General features: G+C 36.9%; 1 protein-coding gene across 2 annotated transcripts in view; it reads right to left on the bottom strand.

Moving 5' to 3' along the window:
- Positions 1 to 6,544: 6,544 nt before the first annotated feature.
- The window catches only part of FBXW7 (F-box and WD repeat domain containing 7), a 208,945-nt gene continuing 201,079 nt past the window's right edge, over positions 6,545 to 14,410 (bottom strand). For both annotated transcript variants that reach the window (XM_061584622.1, XM_061584623.1), the window contains 2 exons: positions 10,526 to 10,736; positions 6,545 to 8,388 (listed from right to left, as the gene is read on the bottom strand). In XM_061584622.1, coding sequence (XP_061440606.1) covers positions 8,120 to 8,388; positions 10,526 to 10,736 — 480 coding nt within the window. In that variant the 3' untranslated portion in view covers positions 6,545 to 8,119. The remainder of the gene's footprint in view (positions 8,389 to 10,525; positions 10,737 to 14,410) is intronic.

The raw sequence follows: 14,410 nt of genomic DNA, 5'->3' as shown, positions 1-14,410 counted from the left end.
CTTATACGGCGAGTATATCCCAAACTCTATATTTTAACTGGAAAAGTTGGGGGTCGTCTTATACGCCCAGTCGTCTTATACGCCGGAATAAACGGTATATACAAGAATTGTTACTGTCTTCATTGTTTTGCTGCATCTCAGTTGTCTGTTGGTTTCCATCCCGATATTATGAACTTTTTTTTTCTGCTTCCAAGTCGATTCTGACTTATGGCGACCCTATGAATAGGATTTTCATGGCAAGCAGTATTCAGAGGGGTTTACCATTGCCTTCTTCTGAGGCTGAGAGGCAGTGACTGCCCAAGGTCACCCAGTGAGCTTCATGGCTATGTGGGGATTTGAACCCTGGTCTCCCAGGTCATAGACCAACACTCTAACCATTATGCCACATATGATGCTACTATTGCGGTCAATTTGTCCCAGTAATGCTTATATGACCAGCAGTGATCGAAAGTCTCAGACAGATTTCTTCTTATATTTGTTAACCCAGATTATTTTATAATGTGGATGTCAGGAATTGATCTTCGAACTTTACTTCACACAAAGCATGTGATCTACATCACTGAGCTGTGGCTGTTCCCTCCAAACGGTAGGCTTTGCTTTGTCAAGGTTGTGTCAGTATACTCCAGGACTCAAGGCTACACCTGCTGGTCCTTACTGCACCCGTCTTTGCCACTGAATTACCAAACAAGTTTATTGTTGTAATTTTGCATGCTTTGTTCTGAGAAGTTATAAAATTGGCTTTGAATGCACTTTGGTGAAGGGCCAGCTAAAGATCACCCCACAGTGAGTGGCTCAGGGGTTACGTGCCCTGCCACCTGTGCAGCCGTGGCCAAGCTGCATAGTCCCAAGGAGCCCAGTTGCCCCCCAGCTGGCAGTTGCAGACAAGGAAGGGACTGGCTGGTGCAGCTGTGGCAAGCTGAGCAGGCCCTAGCCAGGGGGGGAGGACTAGCCTCAGAGGGAGGCAATGGTAAACCCCTCTGAGTACCGCTTACCACGAAAACCCTATTCATAAGGGTTGGGATCGACTTGAAGGCAGTCCATTTCCATTTGGAATGTGAGCATTAAACATTTCTACATTTTGGGATGGCACATCAGAGAAGACAGTTGCATATTTTCCAATTTTCCATTTTTACTAGAACCAGTCCGTGTTTTCTTATACTTATCCCTGGTAAAGCACTCCCACATTATGTACCTAATTTCCTTTTTGACAAAGATTTTGATATCTTTTAAATGTTGTGTGTGAGCAACAATGCACTAGTTTCTCCTTTGTAACTGAATCTTCATGCAACATATGCTAAATGAAAGTAAATTAATATACAATTAACACAGTGTTTAATATTAATAAGGTCACATTGAGTAATAATACATTCACTCATGAGACCATGCTATCAATGATGGGGAAATGGTTTGACAGATAAATAGCAAAAATCTGTTACAACTAGGTGATCTAAATATGTTTGAGTTGCCGCTGTTATAGAATAACCACAACCTGATCCATTGAGGCAAAATATTCTCATGCTTCATTTAAAAAAAAAAAAAGAACTGTTGTTAATTTATCTTCTTTCTTACTTCAGAAAATAGAGCAGGGAAACGATTGCTGAGAAAATCAGCCAAGTTCAACAACATTTAACTATGGGTAGTGTGGCAGCAACATACACTCAGGTAGTAATCCTTGGCATGAGTATAGGAGTATTGTACACAGTTCATCTACGGAAATGGGCTTTTCTATATTAATATAGACTTTACTGTTAAACTAATATCTAACTGGAAATGGTACTGCAGTGGTTTATTTAATTTCCCTCTTTTTGTCCCTCGTAGTAGAAAGCACCGTTCTATTTTCTATAGAAGCTAATAGCCAGATGCACAATTTTAGTAGGATTGATAAGAGTCAACTTTCCTCCACTATCAATAACATTTAGAGATACAATTTTCATATGCTTGTGGCAGGGTTATTTATAATCTGTACTTTTAAAAATGCAAAAAAAAAAAATTCTGCACAATGGAAACCCAAATTCTCTACAGATTATGCAAATATGCATGATTATTATGTTTACCATTTTATTTTCTCTATCAATGGGAAGGGATAGGGCAGCTGCAGTCTTGCCTTTTGATTACTGGAAATTTTATTTAACTGGGCATTGGTCTTCCATTTTAAATTGTATTTGTTCTGTCCCAGTTGCACATCTTGGGTGGATAGGGCGCTACTCCAAGTCTGTGTGGGTGTTAAAACACAAGTTCAGCATGAGAAGCAAGACAACACTGAGCAAGGCAAGGTTCAGTTTCCAGTGAGGCCAGTCAAGTAAAGCAATATTCTGAGTCGTGATATGCCAAATTAGGGGAAACAAAGTCAGGTTCTGAGAGATTGTTCAGGCTAGGCAGAGGTCAGATTCTGAGAAGACAAGACCAGTAAAGTAGGTAGCACCCTGGATAGCTCCAAATGAGGTTAAGGCTGAAGCATCAAAGAAGGCTCCAATGTTGCTTCAACAAGCTGTAAAAGTAGCCTTAAACAGAACTATAGCTCCATCTGGGTAGCTAGCTTCTCTAGCAATGACCGAAGCTTATTTTGGCTAAAGTAGTGACTGCATTAACAGGCATCCACTTTAACAGCAAGTGTATCTCAGCAGAGACTTCTGGACTGGAGTTATCAGAACCAAAGGACAGCAATGTAATCTCTTCAGGCCAGACAGGAGTGGGCCAAATGGGCACCTCTTGTGCTGGAGCTTCTAGGGCCACTGTGGCATCCAGAGATGGTTTTGATGGCAATTCTGTCTCATACTCTTTCCAAACCCATGTCTTCCTTTCCCAAATATGGGGAGTTGGAACCCAGGTCATGTCTTAGGGTATCTTCACAACCATAAGGGCTTGATACTTTCCAAAATAAATAAATGAAAGTAAATATTCTTGGGAAGTGAACGCAAAAGCCAGTGCTTCATTGTGCAGCTGTTCTGGGCTCCCAAGGAATCACAACACACATGCAACACTATTCACGATCAACTTTTCTATTAAGAGTTCAGAGCAGTGGGAAATAGGAAAGGGGGGAAATGAGAAGACATATTGGAGCAAAAAAACAGAAATGAAAAACAAGAATATAGGTAAAGTGCTGCAGAGAATAAAGGAGAATAAAAACAAATGAAAGGAGGCATATAAATGTGATATAGACCAGAATAGTCTTTAGTTCAAAAGCATTTAGTATTTCACCCTAGATTGTACCTATTGTTCCTCCCTTCTTAAATTTTGCAATCTCACTACTCTGCTGGTACTTAAATAGGGATCTACAATGCTACTCCTGATCAGAATAACAATCCATGAATGAGATATAGCTACATCATAGCCCTGAAAACCAGTCAATCATGCATAATATATGCAACAAAATGCTTAAGTAATAGGACCAGTAGATAGCTGTGCTTTCCTTCTGAGACAGAACAGGAACTCTTGCAAGTTTAAAGTACGCAAAATAGCAAGAGCATGTCATGGATCATCAGACCAAGGCATATTTTATATATTATATAGCTAGCAAGCCATTAAAGTACATTTTCCAATAATGAAACTTGAGAATGTGCAGCTTAATAGGTTTGCAAAATATGTTGGGGAAAAGGGTGTGTGTTAAGTAACCAGCATCAGGAAGCCAACAGACTTTAGGAATTATGATAAAACCATCCAGATATTTCAATGGTTACCTATAAATATGAAAGCTGCGTCTCAGCATACCAGAGAAATGAATATCCGAGATAACAAACTGATAAGAGCTATATTTTGGAGTCATTGCTACATTTCAGCTGTTCTGCCTCTTCCAGACTGTCATCATATTCCATATGTATTGTATGGCTCTGAAATACCATTCAATAAATGACAAAATATCAGTATGAATGCAAACTTCCACATTCAAGATAATAAAGCACATTACATTTCAGTGACCTGTTGAAAAAGAAATTTGATGGAAAGAAAGTCAAAGCAAAATTGAAATCCTCTTGCAGATGTCTAGCTCCTTTCCATAGAATTAAGACATTTTGGTGCATTGATGCCATCCTCAATGGGAGATAATTTTTCATACTTGCCCTAGCCAGGGTGGCAATGCACCAAGCTAAATGTCTTTTGAACAAGCTTTTCAGAAGCAGAATCCACATTATAACTTCTTATGTGTTTTACACCATGGGATGGTTTCCATTGATGCATATGCATGGAAACAACCTCTTTCCCACTCAGCCACAGCAGTAAAATCCCAACCGTAGCAGCAAATAGACACACTTTTCTGTTATAGAATACAGATACAGACAGGAAAGAGACTCAAGGGATCCTCTAGTTGATCAAGTATTAATAGTGCTTCTTGTATCTCGCCCACGGATGAGGAATCTGTAGCTCTCCATATGTTGTCAGACTCCAGCTCCCATCTGCCCCAGCCTAAATGGTCAGTCATCAGGGATGAGGGTATTTAAATCCAACACCATGTGGAGGGACCACAGATTTATCCATCCCTAATCTAGACAATAGCTTTTAAGTATTCACTGGTTGTATGGAAACCTCAAATTGGACAGTGGTGTGCAGCACATGTAAGAATTAAAAGAACAGATACATACCACAAGAAACTGGACTGGGCTAGAGTACAAAACAGGGTACGAATATATAAAGCAATATCTGAAGATAACATCTGAGTGAACAAAAAGTGTCACCTTAGACAGATTTCTCAGTTGTATTTTGTTAAAGTAAAGATAGGGCAATGTGTAACTACATATGAAGCTAGCTTATATTAGACCATATTGCTCCATCTAGTCTAATACTGCCCAGCGAGGCAGCAGTTCTTTAGGATCCCTGGTTGTGGTCTTTTCTAGTCCTGCTGCAAATGTTTTTTTTAATGGTTATCAGGATTGGCTCTTGTATCTGCTGTCTGCATGTGCTATGCTGAGATACTGTCCCATCCCTTCTTCACCAAGTAAAACTTTCTCTTCTTTTATGCAGAAGGTATGGTATGTTTATTGCTTCTTTTATTTCTTGTACTGCATTTTGCTGTATTTCAATTTGCATTCCATAGAATTCAGGTTGTAATACAATAAAATACAATATAAGAAATAAAAGAAGCAATAAAATACAATTACAAATCAATATGAATATTTAATGCAGACATGCTGCGGACCACCTGAATAAAGCTCACAGATCATTGGTGGTACATGAACCAGTTTGGGAACCTCTGCTATAGACTATTCTCATCCTACAGACAATAGCTTGTCATGTAACAACTGCATGCATCACTAAAAGAACACCCTTTGTGGGGAAGGTGGTGATGATTGGGTTTACAGAGCTGGGCAGGCATTTGTGGAAAAATTAGTATCTCTATGCTTTCCTCAGTGGGATGGGGGAGCATGGGGAAGAGGAGGATTTAGGGCATGGATATAGAGCAGAGGGAAGGGTTAAAATTCCCCTTGCTCTGACTGTAGTCCTGATCTTCATCACCCCTAAAAAAGGAAACATTGTAAGATCCAGTCACAGATCTGCTTAGCTAGACTGGCAGTGAAGGCTATAACATTCTGAAGACAAATGATTCCCACGACCACCTCTTTCTTCCAGCCACATTCCTAAACTCAGTTTTGTACAAACAAGCAAGCAAGCAAGTAAGCAAACAAACAAGCAAACACACACCAGGAGGCAAAAAGTACCACCCAAGAACTGTAAGAAAATATTTCTATAAATTTTTGCAGGTTTCCTCTTGTAATTCTTCAAGAGATGACTGCCACCTTCTCTCTCCTTAACATTAGTATGCTTTCTCTTCTTTTCCAGCTGCTGTACTTGTTGTGCAGTGAGCTATGAACCCTATTTGGGTAGAACTATTGTGGTCTTCTAGGTATAGAACTGAGAAATACATTAACACCTGACAGGCTTCCTTCAAGTAGAAATGATGGAAAGTTGATGAACCACCAGTAGACAATTCTAATATATTTCTCTTTTGTCTGTTGGTCTATTTGTTTTAAAAGCTACCATTTTTTCCTTTGTTTCACTTCAATTTTATATATTTTTATTTTATTTAGCAAGTTTAAGGGTACTCTGTCTCCATCTCAAAATGCTCTTAGAAGAAACTGTCAGAACCTGAAGAAACATGTTTATATACAGTACAAATTAATTTGTTTTGCTTAATTTTTTTATCAGTATGCTCCAGAATAAAACCTTTAGATATTATTCCCATTATCTGTAATTGTTTCATGTACTGAAAGCATGATAAATTCAAGTAAGATGATAACTCAAGGTACCAACCATCAGAAAAAGAGTGAGAAAAAAGATGCTCTCAGACAGTTTTCCCCACAGGTCCTTAAATTTTGTAAAAGTGTCTTATGAAAAACACAAGAATTTTAATTTAATAAAAAAATTAAAAAGTGTCATGTGAAAAAGCACATTAAAGACTTAGCATCTGTGTATTAATGTTCTTTCAGTAAAATTGAAAACTGACTGTTTTCAGAATCTATGTGTTTGTCACATCCTATGCTTGGTCCAATTCTAGCCTGAGAATATGAGAACACACTAATATTCTAACATTAAAAGTTATTGAAAGAAAGACATATTAACATGAAAAAACACATTTTATTGCACTTAAGTTATAAGAAAATAAAATTTCTAAGTGGATCAAATCATCGACACAATCCCTTTAAAGGTTGTTTTCCTCCATCCTGTCAGGTTGTTACATAACTAAAATTAACAAACTGAAATCTGATTTCATACAAAAAATCAGATTATAAATAAACCAAAAAAGGAGGAAAAAAACAAGATCGCCTAGGATACAGTGTTAAACCACTTTCACAGTTCAGCTTGAGTTGTGGCTCTTGGAGAATGAGGCAAACTAATTGACAATTTCATTCTTTTTTCATGTGACAACTTTACCACAAAAACCAAAGAGTTTTTGCTTTGTCAGTTCCTCACCAACATAAAACTGTAACAGTTATTCTTCTCAAATTCTGTAAAACACAAAGACTGACCAGCAATTTATTTTCATTTTTGTATGTATTTTTTAAAAAAATATCTTGTCAGTTTCATTATGTCTGTTTATTCCATTCACCACAGCCCTCACAAAGAAACGTTTCCCCACAGAACAGGCTGCAAGAGCTTTGTTCTAAGGAATGTGTTTTAATTTTTGTCCAGAAAAAAAAGAAAAGCTGTGCACACACTCTCAATTTTTTACTTGCAAGCAAACTTCACTCTAAATTGTCTGAAACCCTTCTGCTCTCAGCCTCTTAGAGGCACAGTTGGCTCAAGTTTCAGTGGCAAAAAGTCTTTTTTCCCCCCGTAACCAAACTAGAGCAAATTTGGAATTCAGTCTGGGACTAAAACGTCACAGCAGAAAAAAAATAAAAATAATTTGCTTTTTTCCTTTCATTTAGCAGCATAAATAAGTTTGGCCACTGGGAATACAGTACAGGGGTGGGACAACAATCCCATAGTTGAAGACCTACTTCTAGCACCAGCATAATCTATAAATCCATCTGAAGAATCCTTGAATCCTTGACAACTTGCCACCTCAGAGCAACTTATGCATTGAAGAATATAGATGGAAGCAACAGTAAATAGATCAACAGAGGCTAATACTGTGATTGACATTGGCAATGGCTGGCAAAATAAAAAAAGCTGTAAAACTGTACAAAAACAATTCACAGTAAGATTTTAGCTTTTCCACACATGGAAAGGACTCTTTGCTGTCACAGATGCTCTCTTATTTGAAAGACAATCGGTAACTGATAATGGAGGTATGAAGCTCCTTGCTAGATTTCTGTGGTAAAAGAACAGGGTTAACAAGAATTGCAACAACTTTTAAAGTTTCCACAATGCTCAACGAGCACTGAGAAAAAAACCATAAAAGAAATAATTGCACCTGGCTTGATTTAGAAAGTCATATTTTGCAAAGCTGCCCCCATTCAAAAGTGAAGCGTTTGATGTAATGAGACAGTAAATGCCGCTCTTGTCAGTTACAGTTTGTCAACTTTGTATCTTCTCCTTTGTAGTCTGTAGGTCTTTAGGTTCTGTTGCCCCAAGCCAACATCCTGCACCACCAAGGACAAGGGATTTTTTTCCTTTTTGCAGAGGGAGGGAGAGAGGGAGGATAGAACATCATTTGCATTTCTGGACAAAATAATCTTTTCAAGCTTCACTTTATATCCACGTCAAAGTCCAATACCAGCAGCTTGGTTTCCTCAGTCCCATTCCTGCTTCCAACTGCACAAACTAGCTTCGTGTTGGAGGCTCTGATCCGCCATACTACGCCTCCACTCCCCCCACTTTCCAATGTAACTAGATTTCGGATAAATTCACCCGTTTTCAAGTCCCATAGTTTCACAGTCCCATCGTCTGAGCTGGTAATGACAAAGTTCTTGTTGAACTGTAAACAGGTCACAGCACTCTGATGTTTGTTGGGACCTGGAGCAAATGACAACAGCAACAAAATAGCAAACAAAGTTAACATTAGTGGGTAAAGTATGTCTCTTTAACAGATTAAAGACAAAAAAACAAGGAAATTTGCCAGCAGCTAAAAAAGTAACTGAAGTAGTACTCCCCACTTCAAAACACCTTGTCAGAGAGAAAGAGAGAGAGAGACCAATATTAGAGTAACAGCTGTCATAGTGCTGCAGTTTCTACACCTGGAGGACAGGGGAACCATGATATATGGCAACAGCTTTCTTGAGCAAAAAGTAAACACAGAGACTGAGAGTCATCATAGTACGGCTTGGTTAAAACAGGCTGGCAGTGTTTGTTCATTTTATCTGAGGATGACCTTGCAAAGCTATGCAGGCTGTAGAAGGAGCGTCTATAGGGCAGGCTGTTCTTTTGTCTTTTGAAAGCCATCCATAGTGCTTTTCCAGCTAGGGAAAAACAATACATCACTATGGCAGCTGTATGTTCTTTCATTCAGGTATGAGAAAGCAACCATGCAGCAGTGGTAAGGAAGAGGGAAGGATGGACCAGTGTGCGTGAGCAAAGCAAGCAAAGAGCAAACATGCCCTTGATTCTTATTTGCAAGACTGCCTTCTTAATGACATTTTCTCCTCATTTTACATCAATCCCCATAAATAACTGAACCTCAACAAAAGAGTCAAATTTGAGAATAAGCAGATTTTTCTTAGCTGCACCATGGACTTTCCATAACAACTGATGGATAACAGCCTGAATATTCTTCAAATGTGATGTGTTAAATAAGGAAATAAACATTTCTTTTTAAATGCTGGTTCTGAAAGAAATATGCATACATGTCTATGAATATATGCCCACACAATAATCAAAAGGAACACTAACATTTTCCTATCCTGCTCCCACTCTTCACATTTTTAAATGCCAAACTTACTATGAAATCATTCTTTTTGATTTATAGGAATAGGCAGCATGTTCTTATTGTACTGTCTGACTTCCCAATTAACCTCCAGCCACTAGAATGTCTCAATAACTTCTGAATAAAGATACCAATTTGCTCATTTAATGACTATATTTTCTTCAAATTATTATGGTTTATTAGATTAAATAAATTAAATTAAATAACCTGACCAACTTTCCAACTATCTCAGGCTATTTCTATAGCAGTAAACATTTCTAATAAGTCAGTACATAGTCACTGATACAGTTAGTTCACAGAAATATGGTGTCTAAGAACAAAGAAATAGAATAAGTCTCACAACATGTTTGATTCTGGAGCTTTATTTTTCTTCTCTTTAACATATTAAGATTTCTGTCCCTTTCTTTTCTTCAAAGTACTAAGTAAAGACCATACATTTAGATCACTGCTACAACCAAAATCTTCAACCAAAGTTTATATTTAATATTAATTTTATGCTGTAGCAAATGGGAAAACTCCAGTTTTAATTAATACCCTACCTTATAGGCAGCATGGCCGGAAAGCTTCCAAGACATTCAAACATTCTGTACCTGCAACATCTCATTTGAATCTCTAGAGCATACTATCCTGATTAGCAACTAATTTTTTTAGGAAAACCAAATTTGGAAAGAACTTGGGGAGTAGTGGAATCAAAGTGGTCCATCATGGAGTTAAACTACGATCACCGCTGCTCTATCACCATTTTTACCTTTTAGATAACAACTGGAACCGGACAGAAAGCACTCCAGAGAGAACTAGGATACTACCATAGATGGGCAATTTCAGTTCAGATAGGATGTTCATGGACCTCAAAATTCTAAGATCTCCAGTGGCTAAGTATTTAGTTCCTTAGGACAAACTAGTTACTTCTTTTCTGGTATAATAGCCAATCTGGCTGCCATTTGTTATAACTTTCCTGCCAACAAAAAACCACTATCACAACAGAACAGATCAACTAATGATAGCAAAAGAGAAGCAAGGCAAGACCACAGAAGCAGAGATCAGAGAAAGCAAATGGGAGGAAATGTTTTTCCATATTCATTGCCTACCAGACTGACAGATACTTTGTCAATGAAACCATCTTCTTCACTGTATTCAGATCTCAATTTATAACGACATGCATAGAGTCATTAGTACTGCATTACCCTATGGTATGTTGGACTTAATTATGTTAGGCTATGAGAAACTTACCTTGCAACGTCTGTAAACACTGTCCTGTTTTGATATCCCAGATTTTTACTGTGGAATCTGCATTCCCAGAGACAAGAATATTGTCCTTGAGTTCCATCCCACTTGTTAATGACTGGTGGCCTGTTAATGTGTGAATACAATTTCCAGTCTCCACATCCCAAACTCGGATTGAAGTGTCAAGAGACCCACTCACAACATGGATACCATCAAACTAAGGAGGAAAAGGTGAACTGTATTAATATAAATTTATATTAAATGTTAAAAAAGTAAAGATTGTGATTATGTTTGCTTCTACAACTCCATCCATAGCTTGATATGTCAAAAATATAAACATTTATTGATTTCTAAATGGTGTACTTTCAGACAGAGTAAATTAATCTAAGATTTTTCACCACTGCCTAAATCCAGCTTATCTGGTGCAATTTCTTGTTATCCAAATGTACACAACACTGTGACTCAAACTGCTCCAAGAAGCTACTCCACTTTTCCCTGGAACAAGTGGCTATGGCTAAAGTAGTTGATATACCTTAGATACTGATGCACAACCATTTCCCTAAATTCTATTGTAATAGCTTTAAAGATGTTTTTCAATATGCTTTCGGTGTTTTATCACTTGTTTGTAGGACTGTGCTCCCTTTGGTAGGAATGGAGGATATAAATTTAATAATAAATAAATCATAAGCATGATCCACAGCGCAATTGTATCCCACTTAATTTTCTATGGCTAATTAAGAATAATTGTTTGTTGCAGAAAAACATCTTTGTATGTTACTTTATTATTACTTAATAATGTCCGTCAATAAAGATTATTATGACTATTAATAGGGATATACACGTCAATTGGTTTATATCTGTAGTCTAATCAATTAAATGTAACTTGCCCTTGCCCAATAATAAAGTGAGATCGAAAGGCATGCTGTGACATCAGGGAACCCCCCCCCCACTTAAAACTTTGTATTCTTGTTCTATTTGTATCTCAACCTAGCAGGCACAAGTGTGTTTCTCCCCAAAATACAGACAACCACCTTGCGGAGAACCAGAAGCAGCTGAAGCTTACAATGATTAGTTAAATAAATGTCAATACATCTTTATGAAGATCGTTCACTACCCTTGATGGAATTTGTACATTCTTGAAGCCATGTTTATTACCACAATAGGAAATATTCTATATCAATGACCCTCAAACAAATGGAATTATTAAATGTAGTCTTCTTTACTAGTAATGAAGCTTTGATTAAATTGTTACACTGCATCACATTTATGGAATGTGACACAACAATTCTGAGAACAACTTTGAGAATAATATTCTCAAAGAAGCAATTAAATTGAGGTTATAGCAAAAAACAAATTTATTTCCAATGGGCAATATCCACTTTTAGTCATATTTAGAGTAGAACCAAAAGTAAGGCAGGCTTTAGAACCAATCCACTGAATTTATTAAACCCAAATTATAAATTTTAACCAGTGAAGAAAGGATAGGCTTTTGTAAATTTTAAGTTGAAGGCTGTTATATGCATCAAATAATTAAAGTAGTGCATTTGTAAATTTTCATACATAGCAAAGTAACTTTCAGTCAGACTTCAGTGTTTAAATAAGCTACGTTTCCCCAAGGCAGTAGCAAAGAGGAGTGAAACTCACTCTGTAAGTGAGTGAAACTCATCCTGTACTTATGACTGGCCTATAACCTTATTTAATGATTAAGTATAATGTGCATGCAAGTCTAGTCTAGCAGTTCTAGCATACCTTCTGAGAACTGCTCTTTATTCTTCTGCTTTTTTCAATCCATATAAGACTAGAGTACTAAACCCCCTCTCAAAAAATCAAGACAATGAAAGACATGGCCAAGCAATTTACTAGTTGAAATGAATTTACCTATATCAAGTATGCTTTATTCTACTTATCTATTAAAATTATGCTAAATGTTACTGTTTAATTACCTGTGCCAAAACATACCATTTTTTATTTTAAGTATTTTTGCCCTGTCATTCTCCCTCTGTAGTATAACAATCAAATCTATATGCAGTGATCATCAATACTACTTATGATCCTAATTTCAATTAATGCTAAGTATTATACATGGAAAAAATGAAAATTATCATCTTTAATAGGATCCTTTTGAACCAAAGCCTAATACTGGAAACTAATTCAACCCTGTTTTCATTAACTAACAGTTGTATCCATTAATTTCATTTTCATGTTTTATATTTTTATCCCACTCTTCTTCTAAGAATGCAGAGCGATATACTTGGTTTCATCCCCCCCCCCCACTTAATTTTCTCCTCACAACCTGAAAGGTAGGTTAGGATAACAGGCAGTGAGTGACCTATAAGTGAGCTTCATAGCTGAGTATGGACTGTAACCTGGATCTTCCCGAGAGAAGTTCCACAATGCACTTGATCAACTCTATCACACTGACTCTCAAGGAACCCAAGCATTCCTTGAGCTAATGCACCTATACAGCATGATCTTATAAAGCTTTTTGAGAGCAGCATCCAGGTCTAAGGAAAAGAAAAACTGCACAATTTGACACCATTCATTTAAAAAGCCTGAACAATGCAACTTCACAAGGGATTCACCAAGTCTTACTCTGCCCAATACATCAGAAGCAGAGAAAGAGGAAGCATGTCTAACATAGCCTTCCTTTTTTCCTCCTTTTTGTAACATAAGCAGCAGCCCTCAGTCTTATATATGGAACACTAAAGAATCATTAGCTTGATCTGTTTTCAAGTTGAGATAATCTATGACCTTAAAGATTCAATTTGAACATATCATGCAAAATAATGAAGCTATACTTATATTAAATATTTTAGTATTTTATTTTAAGCATGTATGCAAGAAAGAGGAAAACAATTAACATAAAGCTGCTATAATCCAATTGTCTATAATTACTAAATGAACTCTCTCAATGCTTTGTGTCTAGATTTCACTAAAAATATTGAGCTCCAGTTTATTTAAAAGCCAATAACACAATTTATTTGGAGGAAATGTATTTTCATGGTTTTATGACATTGTACTATAGCAACAAAAATAGTTCTTTATATCCCCCACTTCCTGGCTCTAATAATACCTGATTTCACTCTTTGGTATTATACCATAATAAGCTATAATGGCAACAACAGTTGCTTGGTCACCTTAAACACAGGTAATTATTTAGCATTAATAGATGTATATTCCTTCCTTCAATAACATTTATCATTATTTAGCTAAGAGAATTTTATCCAGATCTTACTGCCACATTCTCAGAATGCTCTAAAGATAATTGAGTAGGAAAATAATGTTTACTGGTTCTGCTACCTGATCTTTCTAAACAAACAATACTCTAAAGATAAATGAGTAGGAAAATAATGCTTACTGCTTCTGCTTCCTGATCTTTATGAACAACCTAATAAAATCATGGTAACACTGGATCAAAGCTATCCTTCTCCCCATTCCAATTATTAATCAGTATTAGTTACATGGGCCACATGCCATTTCTTTAAGATAAACTGAAGGTGCTGGTATCAACCTTTAAATCACCAAATGGCTAGAGCCCAAGGTGCCATGCAGAGCATATACTCAGATATGAGCCTCCCAATGCATTAAGATAATTTGGTAGAGTCATGCTCAGTGAGACAAGGAGCATGACCTTTTTGGCAATGGCACCTCAGCTGCAGAATACTTTCCCCATTTGGTCCATGTGTGGTTTCCTCCTACTGGCCTTTAAGGAAGTGTACTGAAACATCTTATTCTGTTAAGCCAAAATCTGTGATCTGTTTTATTTATTTTAATAAATGGCCTTTCTGCCCCAAGGCAATATTCAATATTTAAAAAATACATATAAAATACCATTAAAAGCAAACAAAACCATGATTAAAACAAAACCAGAGATTGGTCAATAAGAGTTTG

The sequence above is a fragment of the Rhineura floridana genome, chromosome 9, assembly GCF_030035675.1.
Source record: "Rhineura floridana isolate rRhiFlo1 chromosome 9, rRhiFlo1.hap2, whole genome shotgun sequence".
In the NCBI taxonomy this organism is placed as follows: Eukaryota; Metazoa; Chordata; class Lepidosauria; order Squamata; family Rhineuridae; genus Rhineura; species Rhineura floridana.
The sequence above is the reverse complement of the archived record's forward strand: the minus strand, read 5'-3'. Positions and strand labels throughout refer to the sequence as shown.